General features: G+C 39.6%; 1 protein-coding gene across 1 annotated transcript in view; it reads left to right on the forward strand.

Annotated features, from left to right (window-relative positions):
- The window catches only part of LOC132824298 (ethanolamine kinase 1-like), a 378,459-nt gene that overhangs the window by 196,653 nt on the left and 163,632 nt on the right, over positions 1 to 18,174 (forward strand). Inside the window, exon 4 of the mRNA XM_060838642.1 lies at positions 11,986 to 12,001. Within this exon, the coding sequence (XP_060694625.1) occupies positions 11,986 to 12,001 (16 nt within the window). The remainder of the gene's footprint in view (positions 1 to 11,985; positions 12,002 to 18,174) is intronic.

Here is an 18,174-nt window from a genome sequence, read left to right on the forward strand (position 1 = left end):
CAAATTTGAATCTGTTAGAAATGTAAATCCTTGCTCATGAGGGAGTATTAAACATGCAGCAGCATAGTGCATTGAGGATTTAAACTGTTTACTGTATAGTTAGTGAGTGGTGGAATCTGTATCTTAAGAGACTTCCTCCCCCACTGCCATTGAAACAGTTTTTGCAATATTGCGGCAAATTCTATCCTGAACAGAAAATATGGCAAAATTTAAATGAATTGCAGCTCACTGGGTGAGGTAAATAATACTTGGGTATTCTAATTTTCTTCAGTGGAAAACTAGCACATCCTTCTCTGTGTATCCATTAACAAGGTCTAAAGAGGTCTTAACAATCGACGTAAGATTAAATTGAAAATATTTTGTCATAAATTTTGCTCATCTTTTAGCTCTGCTTGTTGTACTCTTAATTAAGATAACAATTGTCTTTCTAGTCATCTTCATTGCAATTTTTTCACAGCAAACCTACACCATTGACCACCATCATACAGGGAAGGTATACAACATTGTCTCCATCCATGGGAGGCAACTTTCACCTTCCCATTAACTCAAATTGCAGTGTAATTCAGATGGCTGAATCCAAATTTGGATCATGACATAGCCATCCCAAGGGGTTAGTCAGTCATCGCTTCAGCTTCTTACACACTGCAGCTTAGCAATAGCTGGTGTGAAATGAAACTTAAACTGTTCCTCAGAAGGGACTACCTAATAAGCATTTCAGTGTTTACATGGAATTGACTGGATAGTCAACTTGCCACTATTGGATAAAGTTAACTTCAATGTTGTGGTGTTAGAGCCAGCAGCACACATCAGGTCTGGACCATTCCAAACAGGTAATAATTTCAAACTGATCCCTGCCATATAATGGCACCAAAAGAGAGCACTTAACCTTTAAAAAAAATAATTTACAATCCTTGTACAGAGCCAAAAGTGCTGGATGATTAAACTCAATTGAGCAAATGGTTTCTAGCAAGAACACTTCAAAACATATCAAAGTCAGCATGGCACAAAAAGTACATTGACTTGAGTTGAAATTCATGTCCTGAAAGAATGAGATGCGTATTGTAAAATTTCAGAGTCTGAAGAGCATAATAATTTAAACAAAAATGGTCCACTTAATTATCAGTTAGTTTCTTTTGAAAATAAATGTACAATGAGCATTTCAAATAGAACTGAATTATGGTTGGAAAGGATTTTGAAAGCAAACAATGACTTTCAGTTCAGAGAAAGGCCTAGTTGTCAGTTATTTATTTATAAAACTGATAAACTAATTCAGTTGGAGACCAATGGCCGTTGACCTTTCCACGTTCTTCATTCTAAATTGGCTTTGTGTGAGTCCTGCATTGTTTCTACACTTAATTACCTTAAACATGATTACCTTATGTATTTTGAAAATAATGACTGTCCCTTGGTTTGTAACACAACAGAGATCTGGTTCAAGTGACAATTTTTTTGAAGTTTCATGCAATGTACACATTTGTTATTTGTAATTGCTCTTGAGAAGATAGTGATGAGCTGCCTTTTTGAAATGCTGCAGTCTGTGCACGTACAGGAGTATAGGAAGATTGGCCAAAGAAGCAAGAGTAGTAACTCAGCCCTTCAAGCCTGCATCACCATTTGATATGATCATGACTGAGCTGATTGTGATGATTAGATTAGATTAGATTACTTACAGTGTGGAAACAGGCCCTTCAGCCCAACACGTCCACACCGACCCGCCGAAGTGCAACCCACCCAGACCCATTCCCCTACATTACACCCTTTTACCTAACACTACGGACAATTTAGCATGGTCAATTCACATAATCTGCACATTTTTGGACTGTGGGAGGAAACCGGAGCACCGGAGGAAACCCACACAGACACGGGGAGAATGTGCAAACTCCACACAGTCAGTCACCGGTGGCGGGCATTGATTTCAACTTCACTCTCCCGTCTTCTCCCCATATATTTTGACTCCCTTGTGTGTCAAAAATCTATCCAACTTAACCTTGAATAAATTCAAAAATCTACATCTGACTGAGGAAGAATAATTCTCCGGATTATTGACCACTTGAGAGAAAAACTGTTATGCCATCTCTGTCTGAAAGAAAAGATCTCTTTTCCTTAAGTTATTTTCCTTAGTTCTAGTGACCCTTCCCCCCGCCGCCCTCCACACCCCACCACCTCAACAAAAGGAAACTACCTGTTGTTATCCACCCGATCAAATTCCCTCAGGATTCTGTGCTTCGATAGGGTCACCTGTTATTCTTGTAAACGCCAGTGAATGTAGGCTTACCCTGTTCATCTTCTCTTCTTAGTGACAATGAGTTAGCTTGCTACAGAATTCCAAGCCTCTGACCTGTTATTGTAGCTATGGTGTTTTAATAGCTCATCCATTTCAGGTTCTGTCCAATTGTAACCCCCAAGACATTGATATTGGGATATTGAGCAATGATTATACTTTTGAATATCGGGAGAATGGTTACTTTCTGTCTTGCATATGAATAAAAGAATTAGCAACAGGAGTAAGCAACTCAGCCCTTTGAGCATGCTTTGATATTCACTAACATTATGGCTAATCTGATTTCTCAACATTTTTGCCTACTTTAATGACCTTATAGCCCTTTCTTATCAAGGACCTATTTCCTTCTGTTTTAAGAATGTTTGCAGGCATGGCTTCCATTAATCTTTTTGGAAAGGGAGTTCCGAAGATACAAGGCTGTCAGGGAAAAAAACCTTATTTATTTCTAAAATGAGTGACCCCTTTATTTTTAAACAGTCTCTCCTCGTCAAAAATTCTCCCACAAGAGGAAACATTGTTTTCACATGCACCCTTTCAAAACCCCTCAAGATCTATGTATTTTTCCGTCAAGTTGCTTCTTACTCTTCCAAACACCAACAGCAATAAGCCAAGCCTCTCCAATCTTTCCTCATAAGACAATTTGTCCATTTCAGGTATTAGTCAAGAAAACATCCTAATCATTCTGATCACATGCTTCTTTGATCAGATTATAATTCATACGTTCATGATTACAGAGGTTTAAATGCTGCTTATTTACTGCTAGTATCTTTGTTTTTACCTTCTTCTGTGAGACTGCAACTCTATTGTGAAAGAAAGCAGAAAGATTTAAATCGTTTTTTGAGATTTGGAGTGTGTGATCATAGGCCTATTAAAATATTATGACAAGAACATTGTTAAGATGTGACTGACATCATGTCTGACTGTTGAAAGACAGATTTGCAACTTAGTGACTAAGGGTCTCTGTTGTAAGTTAAAAGTCTACTTGTATGATGTAATTTATTTTACAAAAATTAAACTTTATCTCTGCTTTGCAGGCAAAGAAGAATAGGACAGTTTATTCAACTGACAGTGTTTTATTCTTCTGTAAGTGCAGTATTGTGTTGTCTGGAAAACCATTTTCAAGCCTAATAGACTAGATTTTGCTGCTTTTGTATGTTTAAAGTAATTGAGCCAACTTCAGTCCAACTATTCTATAACACAGGCACTGAAGGGAATTTGCTACATCCCAGCACAAAAATGAATTTATTGTGCCATTTTTATTGAGTTACATAAATAATCAACATTTTTATTTTGGCTCCAGGGCTAGAAGAAACAGGAAATTACGTTAGCTATTAAGCATCATCAATCTACCTCACCACCAGCATTAAGGATGATGCTTAGACAGAGTTTGTGAAACGTTTATTCTGCAGTAAGAGTTGCTGGTAACAATATTCTGACAATTTTTACTTTTGTTCTTTCACATTTATTGTGATCACATTAATTCCACAGACCTATGAGTCACTGGATATTTCCACAATCCTGAACAGTTGTCTATTTTTTCAACAGCTGAAGACAGAATTTTAACTGACAAAGGGAAGGTGGCCTTGGCTTTGGGAACCAGGTTAAATATTGGAAATTGTGGCATTGTGTTATGAACCTGGCATGAGCTACCTTCTCATTTTCAGGTTTGTCTGGGTCAGTCTCCAAGTGAGCAGAAAGCACCCCCAAACCCGTGCAGATATTAAGAAATTCACTGTTTGAAGTTGTTCCACATTAATGCAATGTATATAGTGGAGCTAAAATAAACAAGTAACTGCAGGTGCTGGGGATCTGAAACAAGCAAAAACAGATATTGTTGGAGAAGCTCAGCAGATCTGGTAGCATCTATGAAGTGAAAACAGCATAAATGTTTTGAGTCCAGTGACCCATCTACAGAACTGATAGCAGCTAGGAAAAGGTGGTATTTATTCTGATGACAATACATTTAGGAAAGTAGTGAATGGATAGGTGGACAGAAAGCATAAGAGAGTGGCAGAGTGAAACCATCTTTTTATGCCAGACCAATGGTATCACTTGACCCAGTTTGCATGTCTCTTCTGGGTTTCCTAATTCTAGAGGCCCGGTAGAAGAATCTTCAAAAACCTGTCGAAGGATTTCTGGTCAAAGGGACATTAGCAGGGATCAGGATCACTGAACATTCTTTCTTAAGGCTGCATCAATCTTAGAAATAGTTAAGGAATATGGAAAACCTGTCACCAACTACCCACCCTTGCTCCCTTCCAAAATGACAAGCATGCTCCCTCCAGGTCTTTCGCTTTTACTTGAGTATCCTGCTGTTGGATTTGAGGGACAGAAGTTAGCTGTTCGTTTTGAAAGTTGGGCAGAAGTGGTCAACCACTCCAACCAAATAGGCATGGTTAGAAGTGGATGAGGAAGTGGACAGTAGGAGTGTGGTGACTCAAATCTGAGACAGTGCCCCAAAAGGATCCAGGATAACAGTAGGTTAGGAAAGGTCAATGCCAAGTCACACACCTTGATGTTCCTAGGTCTCCTGCATGATTTCTAAGGGCAACAGATGACAAGCTTTGTGCCCAAGGAGGTTCCTTACATTCCTATCTGAACAGCAAACAATCACATGCACCCAAATCTCTGTGCCATCTCACATCCATGACTCAAAGACAGCTTGCTGAAGCTTTAATTACAAATAAGTTCTTGCTTAGTCACCAACCTCCCTGTTGTATGTGGACCTATTCAGTTGGGACCTTACACATAAATAAATCTCTCCATTGGCAAGGATAGCATACAATATCTTCCCCTGAAGTTAAAGAAGAATAGCCAATTATCATCACTCTGAAGAATGAAGCACACACCCCTGCAGCAGTCTTGTTCTTTTTCTATCAACCATAAGCATGTAAAATAAGAGTTGAATTAGACCATTCAGCCCATCAAGCTTGCTCTGCCATTCAATAAGATCATGGCTAGGCTGTTTATGTTTCAAATGTCACATTCCCATCCAGCCCCACAGAACTTTGATCCATTAATAAGGATTCTCATACTATTGCCTTAAAAAGATTAAATGATCCCACCTCCACTATTCTCTGCTCTAAGAAGAATACCTCTAATTTTAAACAGTGTCCCAAGTTCAAGACTCATTCACAAGAGGCTGAATCTCTGGTGTTGCAGTGGCTGCACCATTCACTCTCTGTGGTGTGGTGGTTTCTCCAGGTTGCCTGCACTGGTAGGCTAGCAAATCCTTGTGCTCTCTGTGAACATGCTTGTGCACTACCCTCCCTGGGAATAAGTTTTTCGTGCAGGTCTGGGGCTCATTCTCCTTCTTCAATGTCTCCCCCAAAGTACATCGCAGGGAGCCTCTTCCCCTGTCAATTGGTTGTGAATAGGGTTCTTCAGGAATACCATCATGTGTTATTACTGCTGCCTCACAGTGCCAAGGGTTAAGGTTTGATTCCATCCTTGGGCAACTATCATGTGTGGAATTTTCACGTTCCCCATGTCTGTTTGGGATTCCCCTGGATGCTCCAGTTTCCTCCCACAGTTCAAATATGTGCAGGTTAGCTGGATTGGCCATGCTAAATTGCCCATAGTGTCCAGGAATGCCATTGGAAATGCAGCATTACAGGGATAAGGTAATGGGGTGAGTCTGAGTGGAATGCTTTTCTGAGGACCAGTGTGGATTCAATGGGCCAAATGGCCTGCTTTCACATTGTAGGGATATTATGATTCTGTGATAATGTCAGGCTCATCTATGATAGCTTCTGCATTCTTGTTAGTGTAGTCTTCCAGTTTTTCAATGTTTTTCAGGCCTTCCATTGGCGCATAATGTTCTAGACTGGTGTCTCATCTGGCTGGTTTTCCAGGGCTTCAACTATACTTTTTCTGTTGTTTGAAAGCAGTTCTTTTTGAGTTTCTGCTTTGGGCTAAGAGACCATCATTGTTGCAGTTTGTTCCTAGCTTTCCCTGAGCTCTGGCTCCCATAAAAACCTTTTATATTCGGGTCACTTTCTGAAGTAGAAATGAATGCTACTCCTGTTGACTCCTCATGTGTTGTGCAATCATTGGCGAACATCTTCATTTCTACTGTAAAGAAAGTAGAAAGGTCATTGATGAAGCAGTGAAGACGGTTGGGCTTAGGAAATTATCCTGAGGAACTCTTGCACAGATGTTCCAGAGCTGGCTGACTTCCAACAATCACAAACATCTTCCTTTCTACTAGCCTTTGACAGTAAACACCTGAGAACCTTTCAGCTGATTCCCATTGAGGACAGTTTTGCTTGGCCATCATGATGCACACACTTAAATATGGCCTTGATGAGCAGTCAAGTGGGGCAAGGAAGTCTCCTGTGATTGTCACTTTCACCTCATCTCAATAGTTCAGGTCTTTTGTCAATGTTATAATTAACAGTGTAATGTAATCAGCAGCTCTCTGGCCATAGCGGAACTCAAACATAGCATCAGAAATGAGTTACCGTTAAGAAAGAATTGCTTGACTATTGATGACTCCTTCCATTACTGTACAAATTTTTGAGAATAGACCTGGTGGTACTTGGCTGAGTTAGATTTGTCTTGTTTTTGCTGTACAAGACATAGTAATTCGTACACTTTTCCACATTGTTCGGTAGTTGCCAATGAGTTAATTGATCCGAAACAGCTTGGCTATGGATTTAAACATTCTAGACCTTGAGTTTTCAGTACCTTTGCCAGTATATTGTCAGGGCTCATAGCCTTGAGGCATCCAGTGAATCCAGCTACCTGCAGAGTGAACTGAATTGCATGAAGACCAGCATCTTGTTGCTGGAAGTCACTAGAGGAAAAGGCCAAGATGAATCATCCACTTGGCAATTTTGGCTGAAAATTGTTAAAAGTACTTTAGCCTGAAGCCCAGCACATCACTGCAAAACTTCCCCATTATTGATGGTGATATACATGGACTGTTCTCCTCCAACTTAATTGTCCACCACCATACGCAGCCCTGCTGACCTTTGATCTTTTGTTTGTGGAATTGCTTTGCCATGGCTAGTAGTTGCTGTTTGGCACATAAGTATTCCTGTGTTGTATTATTACCAGCTAGACACCTCAGTTTTAGATATTCCTGGTGTTGCTCCTTGCATGTTCTACTGAACTCTTCTTTGAATCGGTTAATCCCCTGGTTTGATGGTAGAATCTCATAACACCCATTTAGACAAAAAATACTGCTGTTATTATATTGTCCAGTGTGAGACTCAAGATCCATAATAAAATGTGGTTGACTCTTAGCTGCCATCTGAAGTGGCCTAACAAACCATTCTGTTGTAACTAACTTCAAAACAATGAGTGAAAGTGAATTGATCATCTGTCACCAATCAAAGTACCAGAAAAGATAATGGCAAACTCAGCCCTGCTAATGCTGCAAAGTCCTCCTTTCTAACATCTGGGAGCTAGTGCTACAATGGAGAGAGCTGTCTCATGGCTTGATGTATTCATATTTGGGGAAGCATACCTTATGCACTACAACCCAGGTAACATCACTAATATCCCTGGTTATGTACCGTCCCACCAGCAGTACACACCCAGCAATGTTGTACACTGTAAAGACGGTACCTTTTTATGTTCTTGTATTTTTGGTTATGGACTGAAATGGGAAAAGTACTGTCTTAAAAACCAGGGATTGTGGAAAGGATTTCCATACGTTTTAAAAGCGGGTTACTGAAATACATTATGTGTTCTGCCTTTTTCAAAATGTAGGGGTGGTGGCAGAAAGGCTGCTCATAAGCACGTGTGCAAAGTGAGATTTGGCTGGTGACAAATATCTGATTGGTTTGTGCAGCTGTGACTAGCTGTGGTTAACAAAATCTATCCATCTGCCAAAAACTGTGCATGGTTCCTGGATAGCTGAACAGCTTGTATGTGAGAACAAAATGATTAGAAGCCTTTGGACCCCTGGAAAAGTGTGTCTCTCTTCAGTAGGACGTATCTAAAGCATGAAGAAGGTCAGTTTATTTTCCCTCACCAATTGCTGTAAATTAATAAGTCAGCAATATTATAATATATGAACCCGTCATCCTACAAGGAAAGGAAAAGTACCTGGAGAAGAAGGATTGAGGAACAGAAAGTCCTGAAAAGCAAAAGGATCAACAAACATTGTAGACAGGTGCTGCCTTTGCATTTTTTCCTCCATATATAGCAGCAATTTGATTTTTCTCTCTGTATGTGTAAGTCTATATGTGTATGTAGGAAAGTTTTATGGGTGAGGTAGACTTTTAATTAGTAGAGTTGTATCTATAGCTAGAATCTATTTATTTGTTGTAAATGTACTTCTTGCTAAGTACAGAGATCTGATCCAGGCTTTTTGATTGCCTGGACATAAATGGACAAATAATCTGCATTAATGAAATCTTTAACTTTTGTGATGACTTCAGGAATAGCTTACTATACTATCCCAGAGAGACATGACAACAGTCAGGAATGATTTGCTCTGAGAATCCTCAACGTAGACGTCACACTCTATGAGGTCTCTTGGCATCAGGGCAAATATGAGCAAGTAAACCTCCTGCTGATTACCATGTGTGTGCCACCACACCACCCCAACTTTTGAATCAACGCTCCTTCATATTGTAAGAGAAAGTACTGAGGGTGACAGGCACAGATTGTACTGGGGGACTTCAATATGCACTGCCAAGATTTGCTTGGCAACAGCAACATTAACTGAGCTGGTCAATTCCTGAGGAAACAGATCTTCTGGACTCGGTCTGAGGCAATTGGTGAAAGAACCAACAAGAGGGAAACCATATTTGACTTCATCCTCATCAATATACTTGCTGGAATTGCATCTGCCAATGACAGTGTATATGTAGGAATAAGCACTGCATGGTACTTGTGGAGACATTAAGTGCCCACATTAAGAATACTCTCCATTGTGTTGTGTGGCACTATCATTTTGCTAAATTTGATAGACATTGAACAAGTCTAGCAATTAAAGACTGGGCATCCATGAGACTCTGTAGATTATCAGCAGCAGCAGAAGCATACTCAAATACAATTGGCAACTTCAAGAGTATATCCACCACTCTACCATTACCATTAAGTTGCAGGATCAGCTTTGGATCAATGAAAAGTGTAGAGGACATACGAGGAGCAGCACCAGCTCTATCACAAGTGAAGTATCAACCTGTAGATATTAGAACATAGATCACTTGTGTCAAGCAGTGTAAATGGCAATTGTAAGACAGGACTAAGTGGTTTTTCATAACTAATGGATAAGGTCTGAAGCATTTAGTTCTTCTACATCCAGTCATGAATGGTGTTGGAGAATTATACAACTGTCCAGTAGAGGCAACTGCACAAATACCAGCAACTTCCATGATGGAAGAGCCTGGCACATCAGTGTAAAAACTGAGGTTGAAGCATTTGCAACAATCTTTAGCCAGAAGTGCTGAGTGATCCACCTTTACTGCCTCCAGAGGTCCCCAGCACTACAGATATCAGTTTTCAGGCAATTTGATTCAGTCCATCTGCTATCTAGAAATGGGTGCAGGTACTGGATAATGCAAAGGTTGTGGGCCTTGACAACATTCATAGGAGCATTGGAGTGTAGGATAGGAGTAGGCCATTCAGCCTATTGAGGTTGCATTTCTGCCACTCAATAAGATTTTGGCTTATCAAACACTTAATCCCTTTATTCACCCCATCCTGAATCCATTTATGTCAATGTGAATCAGAAATTTATTGATCTCTACATTAAGCATTCTCAAAGTTGCCACCCAGGTAAATAGTGCTGTGAAGAAGGTATATGGCGTACTGGCTTTATTGGTAGAGGAATTGAGTTCCGGAGTCCTGAGGTCATGTTGCAGTTGTATAAGACTCTGGTGCGGCCGCATTTGGAGTATTGTGTGCAGCTTTGGTCGCCATACTATAGGAAGGATGTGGATGCACTGGAACGGGTGCAGAGGAGGTTTACCAGGATGCTGCCTGGTATGGTAAGAAGATCGTATGAGGAAAGGCTGAGGCACTTGGGGCTGTTTGGAGAAAAGAAGGTTTAGGGGTAACTTGATAGAGGTGTACAAGATGACTAGGGGTTTAGATAGGGTTGACCATAACAACCTTTTTCCACGTATGGAGTCAGCTATTACGAGGGGGCATAGCTTTAATTTAAGGGGTGGTATGTATAGGACAGAGGTTAGGGGTAGATTCTTTGCTCAGCGAGTTGTGAGTTCATGGAATGCCCTGCCATTAGCAGTGATGGACTCTCCCTCTTTATGGGCATTTAAACTCGCATTGGATAGGCATATGGAGGATAGTAGGATAGTGGGCTAGTGTAGGTTAGATGGGCTTGGATCGGCGCAACATCGAGGGCCAAAGGGCCTGTACTGCGCTGTATTTTTCTATGTTCTATGTTCTAAGTCTGAACTTGCACAACATAAAAAAAGAGTTTAATAAAAATCATTTCAGACATAAGTACATCCCCCTTATTTTTAAGTTGTGCATCCTGGTTCTAGACTAATTAGCAGAAACATCATACTTGATCTTATCTGCCTATCCCTTTCATGAATTTGTAAGTTCCATTGAAATCACCTCTCATTTTTCAAAACATTTGGGGATACAGGCCCAGTTTGTTTAATTTCTGTTGCTAAAATCATCCTACCATTCAGCAAACAGGTATGGTGAACCTTCTATGGTAATAATATCTTTCCTGAGATAAGAGCAAAACTGCACACCCTACCCCAGATGTAATATAGCCAAGTTCTGATGCAATTGAAACAAGACATATCTATTGCTGTACTCAAATCTTCTTGAAATAAATTCTAAAAGCTTGCTCCACCTGCATGTTAATCCTTAGTGATTTATCAACAAGGATACCGAGGCCGCTTTGTACATTTACATTTTCCAACTTCATACATTTAAGAAATAGTCAGCATATTGGTTCCTTCCTCCTGACAAAGTGGATAATCTCACATTTTTCCAAATTCTATTTCATTTGCCGTGTTTTAGCTCATTCTCTAAGCCTGTACAAATCCTCTGGAAGCTGCTTTCCATCTTCCTCACAATACACATTCCCACTTCACTTATTATCATCCACAAATTTGGAAATATTACATTTAGTCCTGACTTGCAAATTTCTGATTTTTTATTGTGAACAGCTGGGGCCCAAGAACCAATGCAGTACCCAACTATTTGCAACCTGCCAATGTGAGAATGATCTATTTATTTTTACACTCTGTTTTATATCTGTTAGTCAATCATTAATCCATTCCAGTACATAACCTCCAACCCCACAAGCTTTTACGTCTCTAACCAGCATCCTGTGGGTGACTATATTAAAAGGTTTCCGAAAATTTAAGTTTGCTCTGTCATGGACTCTACTGAAGGATGCACCTCTAGCCAAGCTATTCCGGAGCAGCTACAACAATAGCATCTAACCAATAACATGGAGAATTGTCCAGGTATGCCCTGTATCCAAAAAGCTGGACAATCCTAATCTGGTCAGTTACCACCCCTATCAGTCAACTCTTGGACTTATCAACAATTCTGCCCATAGCTCCTGGTTGGCAAGAACCTGCTCACTGACAGGTGAGTTCTACCAGGCAACTCAGCTCCTGGTCTCATTACAGCTTTAGTAAAAACATGGAAGAAATTCAGGAATGGCAATGAGTGTCTACCCATCACAGCAAAGTTGTTTTTGACCAAATGTGACATCAAGGATGTGACAAAGTTACAGCCATTGGGAATCAGAGGGAAGACTCTCCACTGGTTAAAGTTTACCAGGCACAAAAAAAATGACCTTAATGGTTGTTGGAGGTCAGGCATTTTTAACTTCAAGACATCATGGCAGGAGTCCCTCAGCATAGTATGTTGGTCAAACCACCATCAGCTGCTTCAAAAAGTTTAAATGTAAAACCCTGCAAATCTGTTCTTTGTCTGGTTTGTAGAACAGACCTGGGGTGATTCTGAAGACTTGGAGATTTTGCTGCCGATTGCACCATTGAATGGCCTGCCTGAGAGTGGGGCACTTCAAGTCACAAATGGGTTTTCTCCATCACAAATCAACTGTCTTTGTTGCAAGGAGATTAGCTAACCTTGTTTTTGCTGTATTGCATTCTGTTTGAGACTTCTGTCACAATTTATGCCATTTTCACTTGCTGCAGGTCTCAGCCTCTGTCATTGCCTACCAGTTTCACATGATATTCGATCAATCTAACTTGAGGTTTCATCTGCCATCGGGATCTGTCTGCCCCATGTTCTATCAGTTTCACCTCACACTGGGACCTGACTGCTCTATTTTTTGATTGTCTCCCTTACCACTAAGTCTGGATATATTGAAGTTTCACTGGCCACTGGTGTCTGCCTGCTCTGCTTTTGTGTCAGTTTTCAGCTGAGGCTGTCTGTTGTGACCTTTGATGTTTATCTCTTTCCATGTCTGTGCTTTGTTCTTCCATTCAGCTTCAAGTTGCCTTCATTTCAAATTTTCACACCACTGCTCAGCACTGTCATTCCAGTTGCACCGAGGAAGATTCTGGTTTAATGCTGCTATCGCATGGAAATCATGTTTAGTGATGTATGTGGAGCAGGTCTCAACAAATATAACTGTTCAGTGAATTGTACTCATCATCATTTATAAAGTAGAAAGAGACCCCTCCATTACAATCTCGGAGTCAGTCCTTTTACATACTGAGCTGCATGTGACCGATTATGGTCACCTATCCTATCAATAGAAAATTACCCTAAGAATGGCCACAATACCTTTGGATTTGGGACAGGAAGATTGGTCTAGATTGTTATCCTTGTTCATTGTATAATGATGTGATTAAAAATGTACATGTGTTCAGATAGTGATAGGCCAAGATTTAACCTTGCAATGAGATCTTTCACACCTGAATCACACGATCACGCCTCATGCTTAATATTGGATCTAAGGTCAGAGGATGCTTAGTATCTTGGGAGGGAAAAACATGGATTAAAAATTGCTTCTGAGAAGTTGTGTTGAATGTGCTGCAGCAAAACCAGAAAAGTGAAGCTGCAACCCATTTTGATAGTTGAACCTTGCCAATGGAGAGTTTTGGTCAGTGTTTCCTCTATATGTGTCATTGAGGTTCTTTTTGGAAATGAACTGTTAAGTTGGGTTTGGTATTTTTCCACAGTTGAAGGTCAATACATCTCAAAGCAGACATCTTACGAAAGAGAAACTAGATGATTCGAGATGCTCATTAAACCCAAAGAGGTTTGATTTTTTAAAATAATCAAATGATTTTGTAACCTGAAAGCAGCAGTTGAATCTGCATCATTCCAGACTGCTTCTTATGATGACATATAGAAGGATTTTTGGTGGGAAGTTTCAAAAATTTTTTTTTTAGATCTCAATTTTGAGCCTGGTTATTTTCCCATGGACAAAATTGTCTTGAGTGCTATCAGTGGAGGGAATCAAAATTTGTTTTACAATTCAGGCAGTTTACTTTTCCATGGAAAAGATTAGTTTCATTTATATGACACAGAATAAACAGCACAGAAACAAGCCACTCAGCATAACCAGTCCACATTGGTATTCCTGCTCCATCTGAAGCTCTTGCCATCTTATCTTATCTAACTCATAGCCATCAATTTCCTTCTCCTTCAAATACCTCTCTTGCTTCCTGTTAACTGCATGTATATTACTCATTTCATACATTAATGGCAAGTATTACATTCTCATTTTTTTAAGTGAAAATGTTTGTTTTGAATTTCCCATTGGATCTTTTCAAATCCACTCCCTACTGAATTCCAGGTCTGAGGCGTACAAGTTGAGTAACCCTGACCCATATAGGAAATCCAGGAATGATCTTCATAAGGCCATCAGAGATGCCAAGAGACAATGTCAAACTAAGCTGGAGGCTCAGACTAACTTAAAGAGGCTTGATTTTTAAAATAATCGGCACCTGCCATTTGTGTCAAGGCTTACACAGCATAGCGGGCTACAAAGCGAAGTTGGAAAGAATTGTGGGCAACAGTACATTCCGATCTGAAGAACCCTGTATTCTATGCTCGCTTTAAATGGAAGGTCAATGAAACGATGTCACCAATCCCAATACCTTGAATACACCTGTATCCATGGTCAAGAGGATCAAGTTCCTGGGAGTGATGATCACCAACAATCTGTCCTGGTCCATCCACATTGACATGAAGGTCAAGAAAGCACAACCATGTCTCTACTTCTTCATGAGGCTAAAGAAAATAGCATCTCCACAAGGACTGTTACCAATTTTTATAGATGCACCATAGAAAGCTCCTATCTGGATGCATCATGGTATGGTATGGCAACTGTTCTTCCCAAGGTCACAAGAACCTACAGAGTTGTGAACACAGCCCAGTCCATCATGCAAGCCAGCCGTCCACCCATTGACTCCATCTATACTTCCTGCTCCCTCAAGAAAGCAACCAACATAATCAAAGACTTCTCCCATCCTGGTTATACTCTCTTCCATCCTCTTCTGTCAGGAAGAAGATATAAAAGTTTGAATACCTGCACCATAGATTCAAAAATCTTTTCTTCCCCACTATATCAGACTTTTGAACAGATCTCACAAATTCTGATTTCTCTCTCTGCACCTTCTCTGAGGCTGTAACACTGTATTCTGCACACTGTTCTGCTACCCTGATGCACTTTGTATGGTACAATCTGTCTGTATAGTATGTAAAACAATACTTTTCACTGTATCTCAGTTCACGTGACAACAATCAATCAACCAATCAGTCAGTCAATCAGTCTTGGTTATATCTAGATTGCTAGGCTGTTTTTGTGTTCTTTCTCAAGTGATTAACATTTTTTTCTGTATCTGCTGATTAAAATGTTTAATAATGTTAAAGATCTCCATTAGGTTGCCATTCAGCCTGACAGCTTTCTCCTGATGTCTATATCTATGTATTTTTCATATGAACCTTGTCAATTGTCTTTGCATTCTCTCCAGTGCACCATACCCTTTTTTATATGCATGCACACATTGGGCCACTCAACCTTTCAATATAAGTTAGGCATAACTTCTCTACTTTTAAATTCTATATTTTTTGAGAAATAAAGCTTATCTTGGGTTGCACTTTTTTTAAGTCCCCCTGCTATCTTGTGATGCATCGTTTAGTGACTGGTGCACATACCTCTTATACATAGGAGATTCTTTTATTCCTCTCCCACCTAGACTTGCACATATTCTTCCATCAACATATACGTCATAGAGGAACTTCATTTACCAATTATTTGCTGATGTTTCAAGTTTCTTCATACCCTGTAATTTGTTGGAAACCTCCTCAGTATTGAGTGTCAGTCCCCACTGCATCCAAATTAGTGAAGTATTTGTATCCCCAAATTTAATTTTTCCTTCACTTCAAAGTTCAGATCGTTAATGTAAGTTATGCAAAGCAGTGACATCATGATTGATCCTTGTGGAACACCATTTCCCACTTTGTCCCACTCTGAATAACAACACTTCAGTTCCTCTCCCTATTTTCTGCCTTGAAACTATATAACTACCTATTTTGTCACTTGTCCCCTCAGCCTAAATTCCTTGACTTCTACTAATTTTGTGACACAACAGAAGACCATCTTTTTCCATTATTTCTTTAATTGAAATGAAAAAAGGATCAAGATAACTGGGCCCAGGTTGCCCAGTCGGTAAAGCATCAACCTTTAAATCAAGGGTTCTCGGGTTCAAGTCCTTATCTTGCCATTATTTAAGGCTATTGTGACAAAGTGGTAGAGTGCTTACCTCTGTGCCAGAAGGCCAGGGTTCAAGTACACTTGCTCGAGAGGTGTCTGAGCAAGTTGTTTTAAAAATATCTATTCTGAAAATAAGAAGTCACATAATTAAAAATGATTGTATCAAGTTGAAATGGGCACATGTATTGTTTTATGCATAAGGATTTTAAATTATAAAATAATTCCTTATTGCTATTTGCGAAAATGATGGAGAAAGATGATGAATTGCTTGCTAATAGTACAACTTTGCTTACAATATTGCATTTACAATATTACTGCAGGTGGCTGCTACAGCAATTGTTCTTCCAAGTTAGAACGCATTAGTGTGAAACAAAATGCTTGTGCCATTACTGATTCTTACCTCTAATCTTAAAGATGCTCGAATGTTAACATACAGTACTTCAGAGCAAGGACTCACACATCAAGAAACATAGACAGATTCCTGAGTATATTCCACATGTCTACATAAATATAAGCTCTCTTTTAATTTCCTTAAGCAGATTGTCACTGTCCTAAGGCCCCACTCCCGCCATAAATGTAAACGCACTTCTGAGACACCCTAGAAATAGACCATGCTGCCTACAAAATTGGACTGTCTCCTTGATTCGCCCTCATAAATGTGAACATTCTCCTGAGACCCCTGTACCTTACCCCCACTTTCTTGAAATCCCCATTATTTAGACTCACTATAGAGGATGTACTGTACATAGTTCCAAAAGACAAATGCCTGTTTTTCTAACAAAAGCAGAAATGTTTTTACTTTGTCCAACAGAAAAGCAACAGTGTAATAAATCATAATAAAAAAAACACAAACCTGATGGCTTCAGAAAGATCGTGAAATGACATTGTGGATTGTTCAGTGTCCTCAGATATCAGATTGAAAACCCTAGTTACAGTAACCAGGCAACTTCCTGTATGTGTGGGAGAGTGTGGGTTAATAATATCCAGTACAATAAAGGAAATTAAGTATTAGTTAAAGACTCTATATGATTATATTTTATTAAATGGGTTTAAATGTACTTAATGATAAGCCTATGCGTTCTGTGAACTAGTTGTTCGCAGTCCCATTAAATGGAGTCAGTAGTCTGTATTTCTGAAGTGATGGAAAACGCAGATTAATTCGCTGAATCTAACAATGTAGCTGGATGCTAATCTACTCAATATAACAATGTAGCTGGACGTCTTGTTTTCAGTTTTCAAAGGTATTTGTTCTCAGATAAAACCCAGGAAATTGCTAGCTACATGCTGGTGGGAATCTATGCAAAAGAATACACTTTCTATCAATTGTACTGTGCTTATCCCCAGGGTTGCTCTAGTGGGTGTGGGAATAGCGTGCGGCCACTGTGTTCTGTACCACTGCGATAGTATTGAAAAGGCAAGCAGAACAGCAGGCTTTATTTCCAAAGCATTCAGGCAAGGGAGCAAGGGACAACCTACACTCAGCAGCGTGTGGGGACAGACAATGTAATGCTATATTTGGGTTTACAAAAAAGAACTTCTGTAAGATCATTTAGGGAGGGTAAAAAATGCGCAATCACTTCTTTTAATGCAATAGAATTTTATTTTTTTGCATTGTCCCTATCGTTCATACTTCCTAAAGTCTTCTATATCTAAAATGTAGCAATATTCTGAAAAAGACCTAATTAGTGTGAAAGAAAATAATGTCAGAACCACTTTGAATTTCTGATGCTAATGTTACTTAGATAAAGGACAGGTTTCTTCCCTGGTGTAGAGAGAATAAGAGCAGCTTGTGGGTGAGATATCGATATACAATGCAGTGCTCAGTTATATTTGGCCTAGTATGGAAGCAGCCAGGATTGAATAATGTGCATGATGGTTTTAGATGCATATCTTTCAGTTTTCCCCCTTTGAGGTTTAGAAAAGTCCTTGTTTCATGGAAATGTCTACTCAACTCCCACAAGAGATTAAAGAAATCAAAGTCAGTGAGAGCCAAGTTTGTACAGTCTATTTTGGAAGGAGGAGCTCTCCGAGATCATGACCATTCTCAAGCACTTGTATGATCTAGGTTCACACATGCATACAATCAAGGAGAGCTTGTATATAAATCTATAACTTGCAGTTGGTCAGCAGGTTGTGGGTTTCATTTCCTTTTTGTGTTATTTTTAATGCGCTCGTTAATATGTTTCCTGTCTACACTATTGTATCACAACTGTTTAGCAGTTTCCTTTAAACTAACATCTGT

Source organism: Hemiscyllium ocellatum, chromosome 18 (genome assembly GCF_020745735.1).
Source record: "Hemiscyllium ocellatum isolate sHemOce1 chromosome 18, sHemOce1.pat.X.cur, whole genome shotgun sequence".
Taxonomy (NCBI): Eukaryota; Metazoa; Chordata; class Chondrichthyes; order Orectolobiformes; family Hemiscylliidae; genus Hemiscyllium; species Hemiscyllium ocellatum.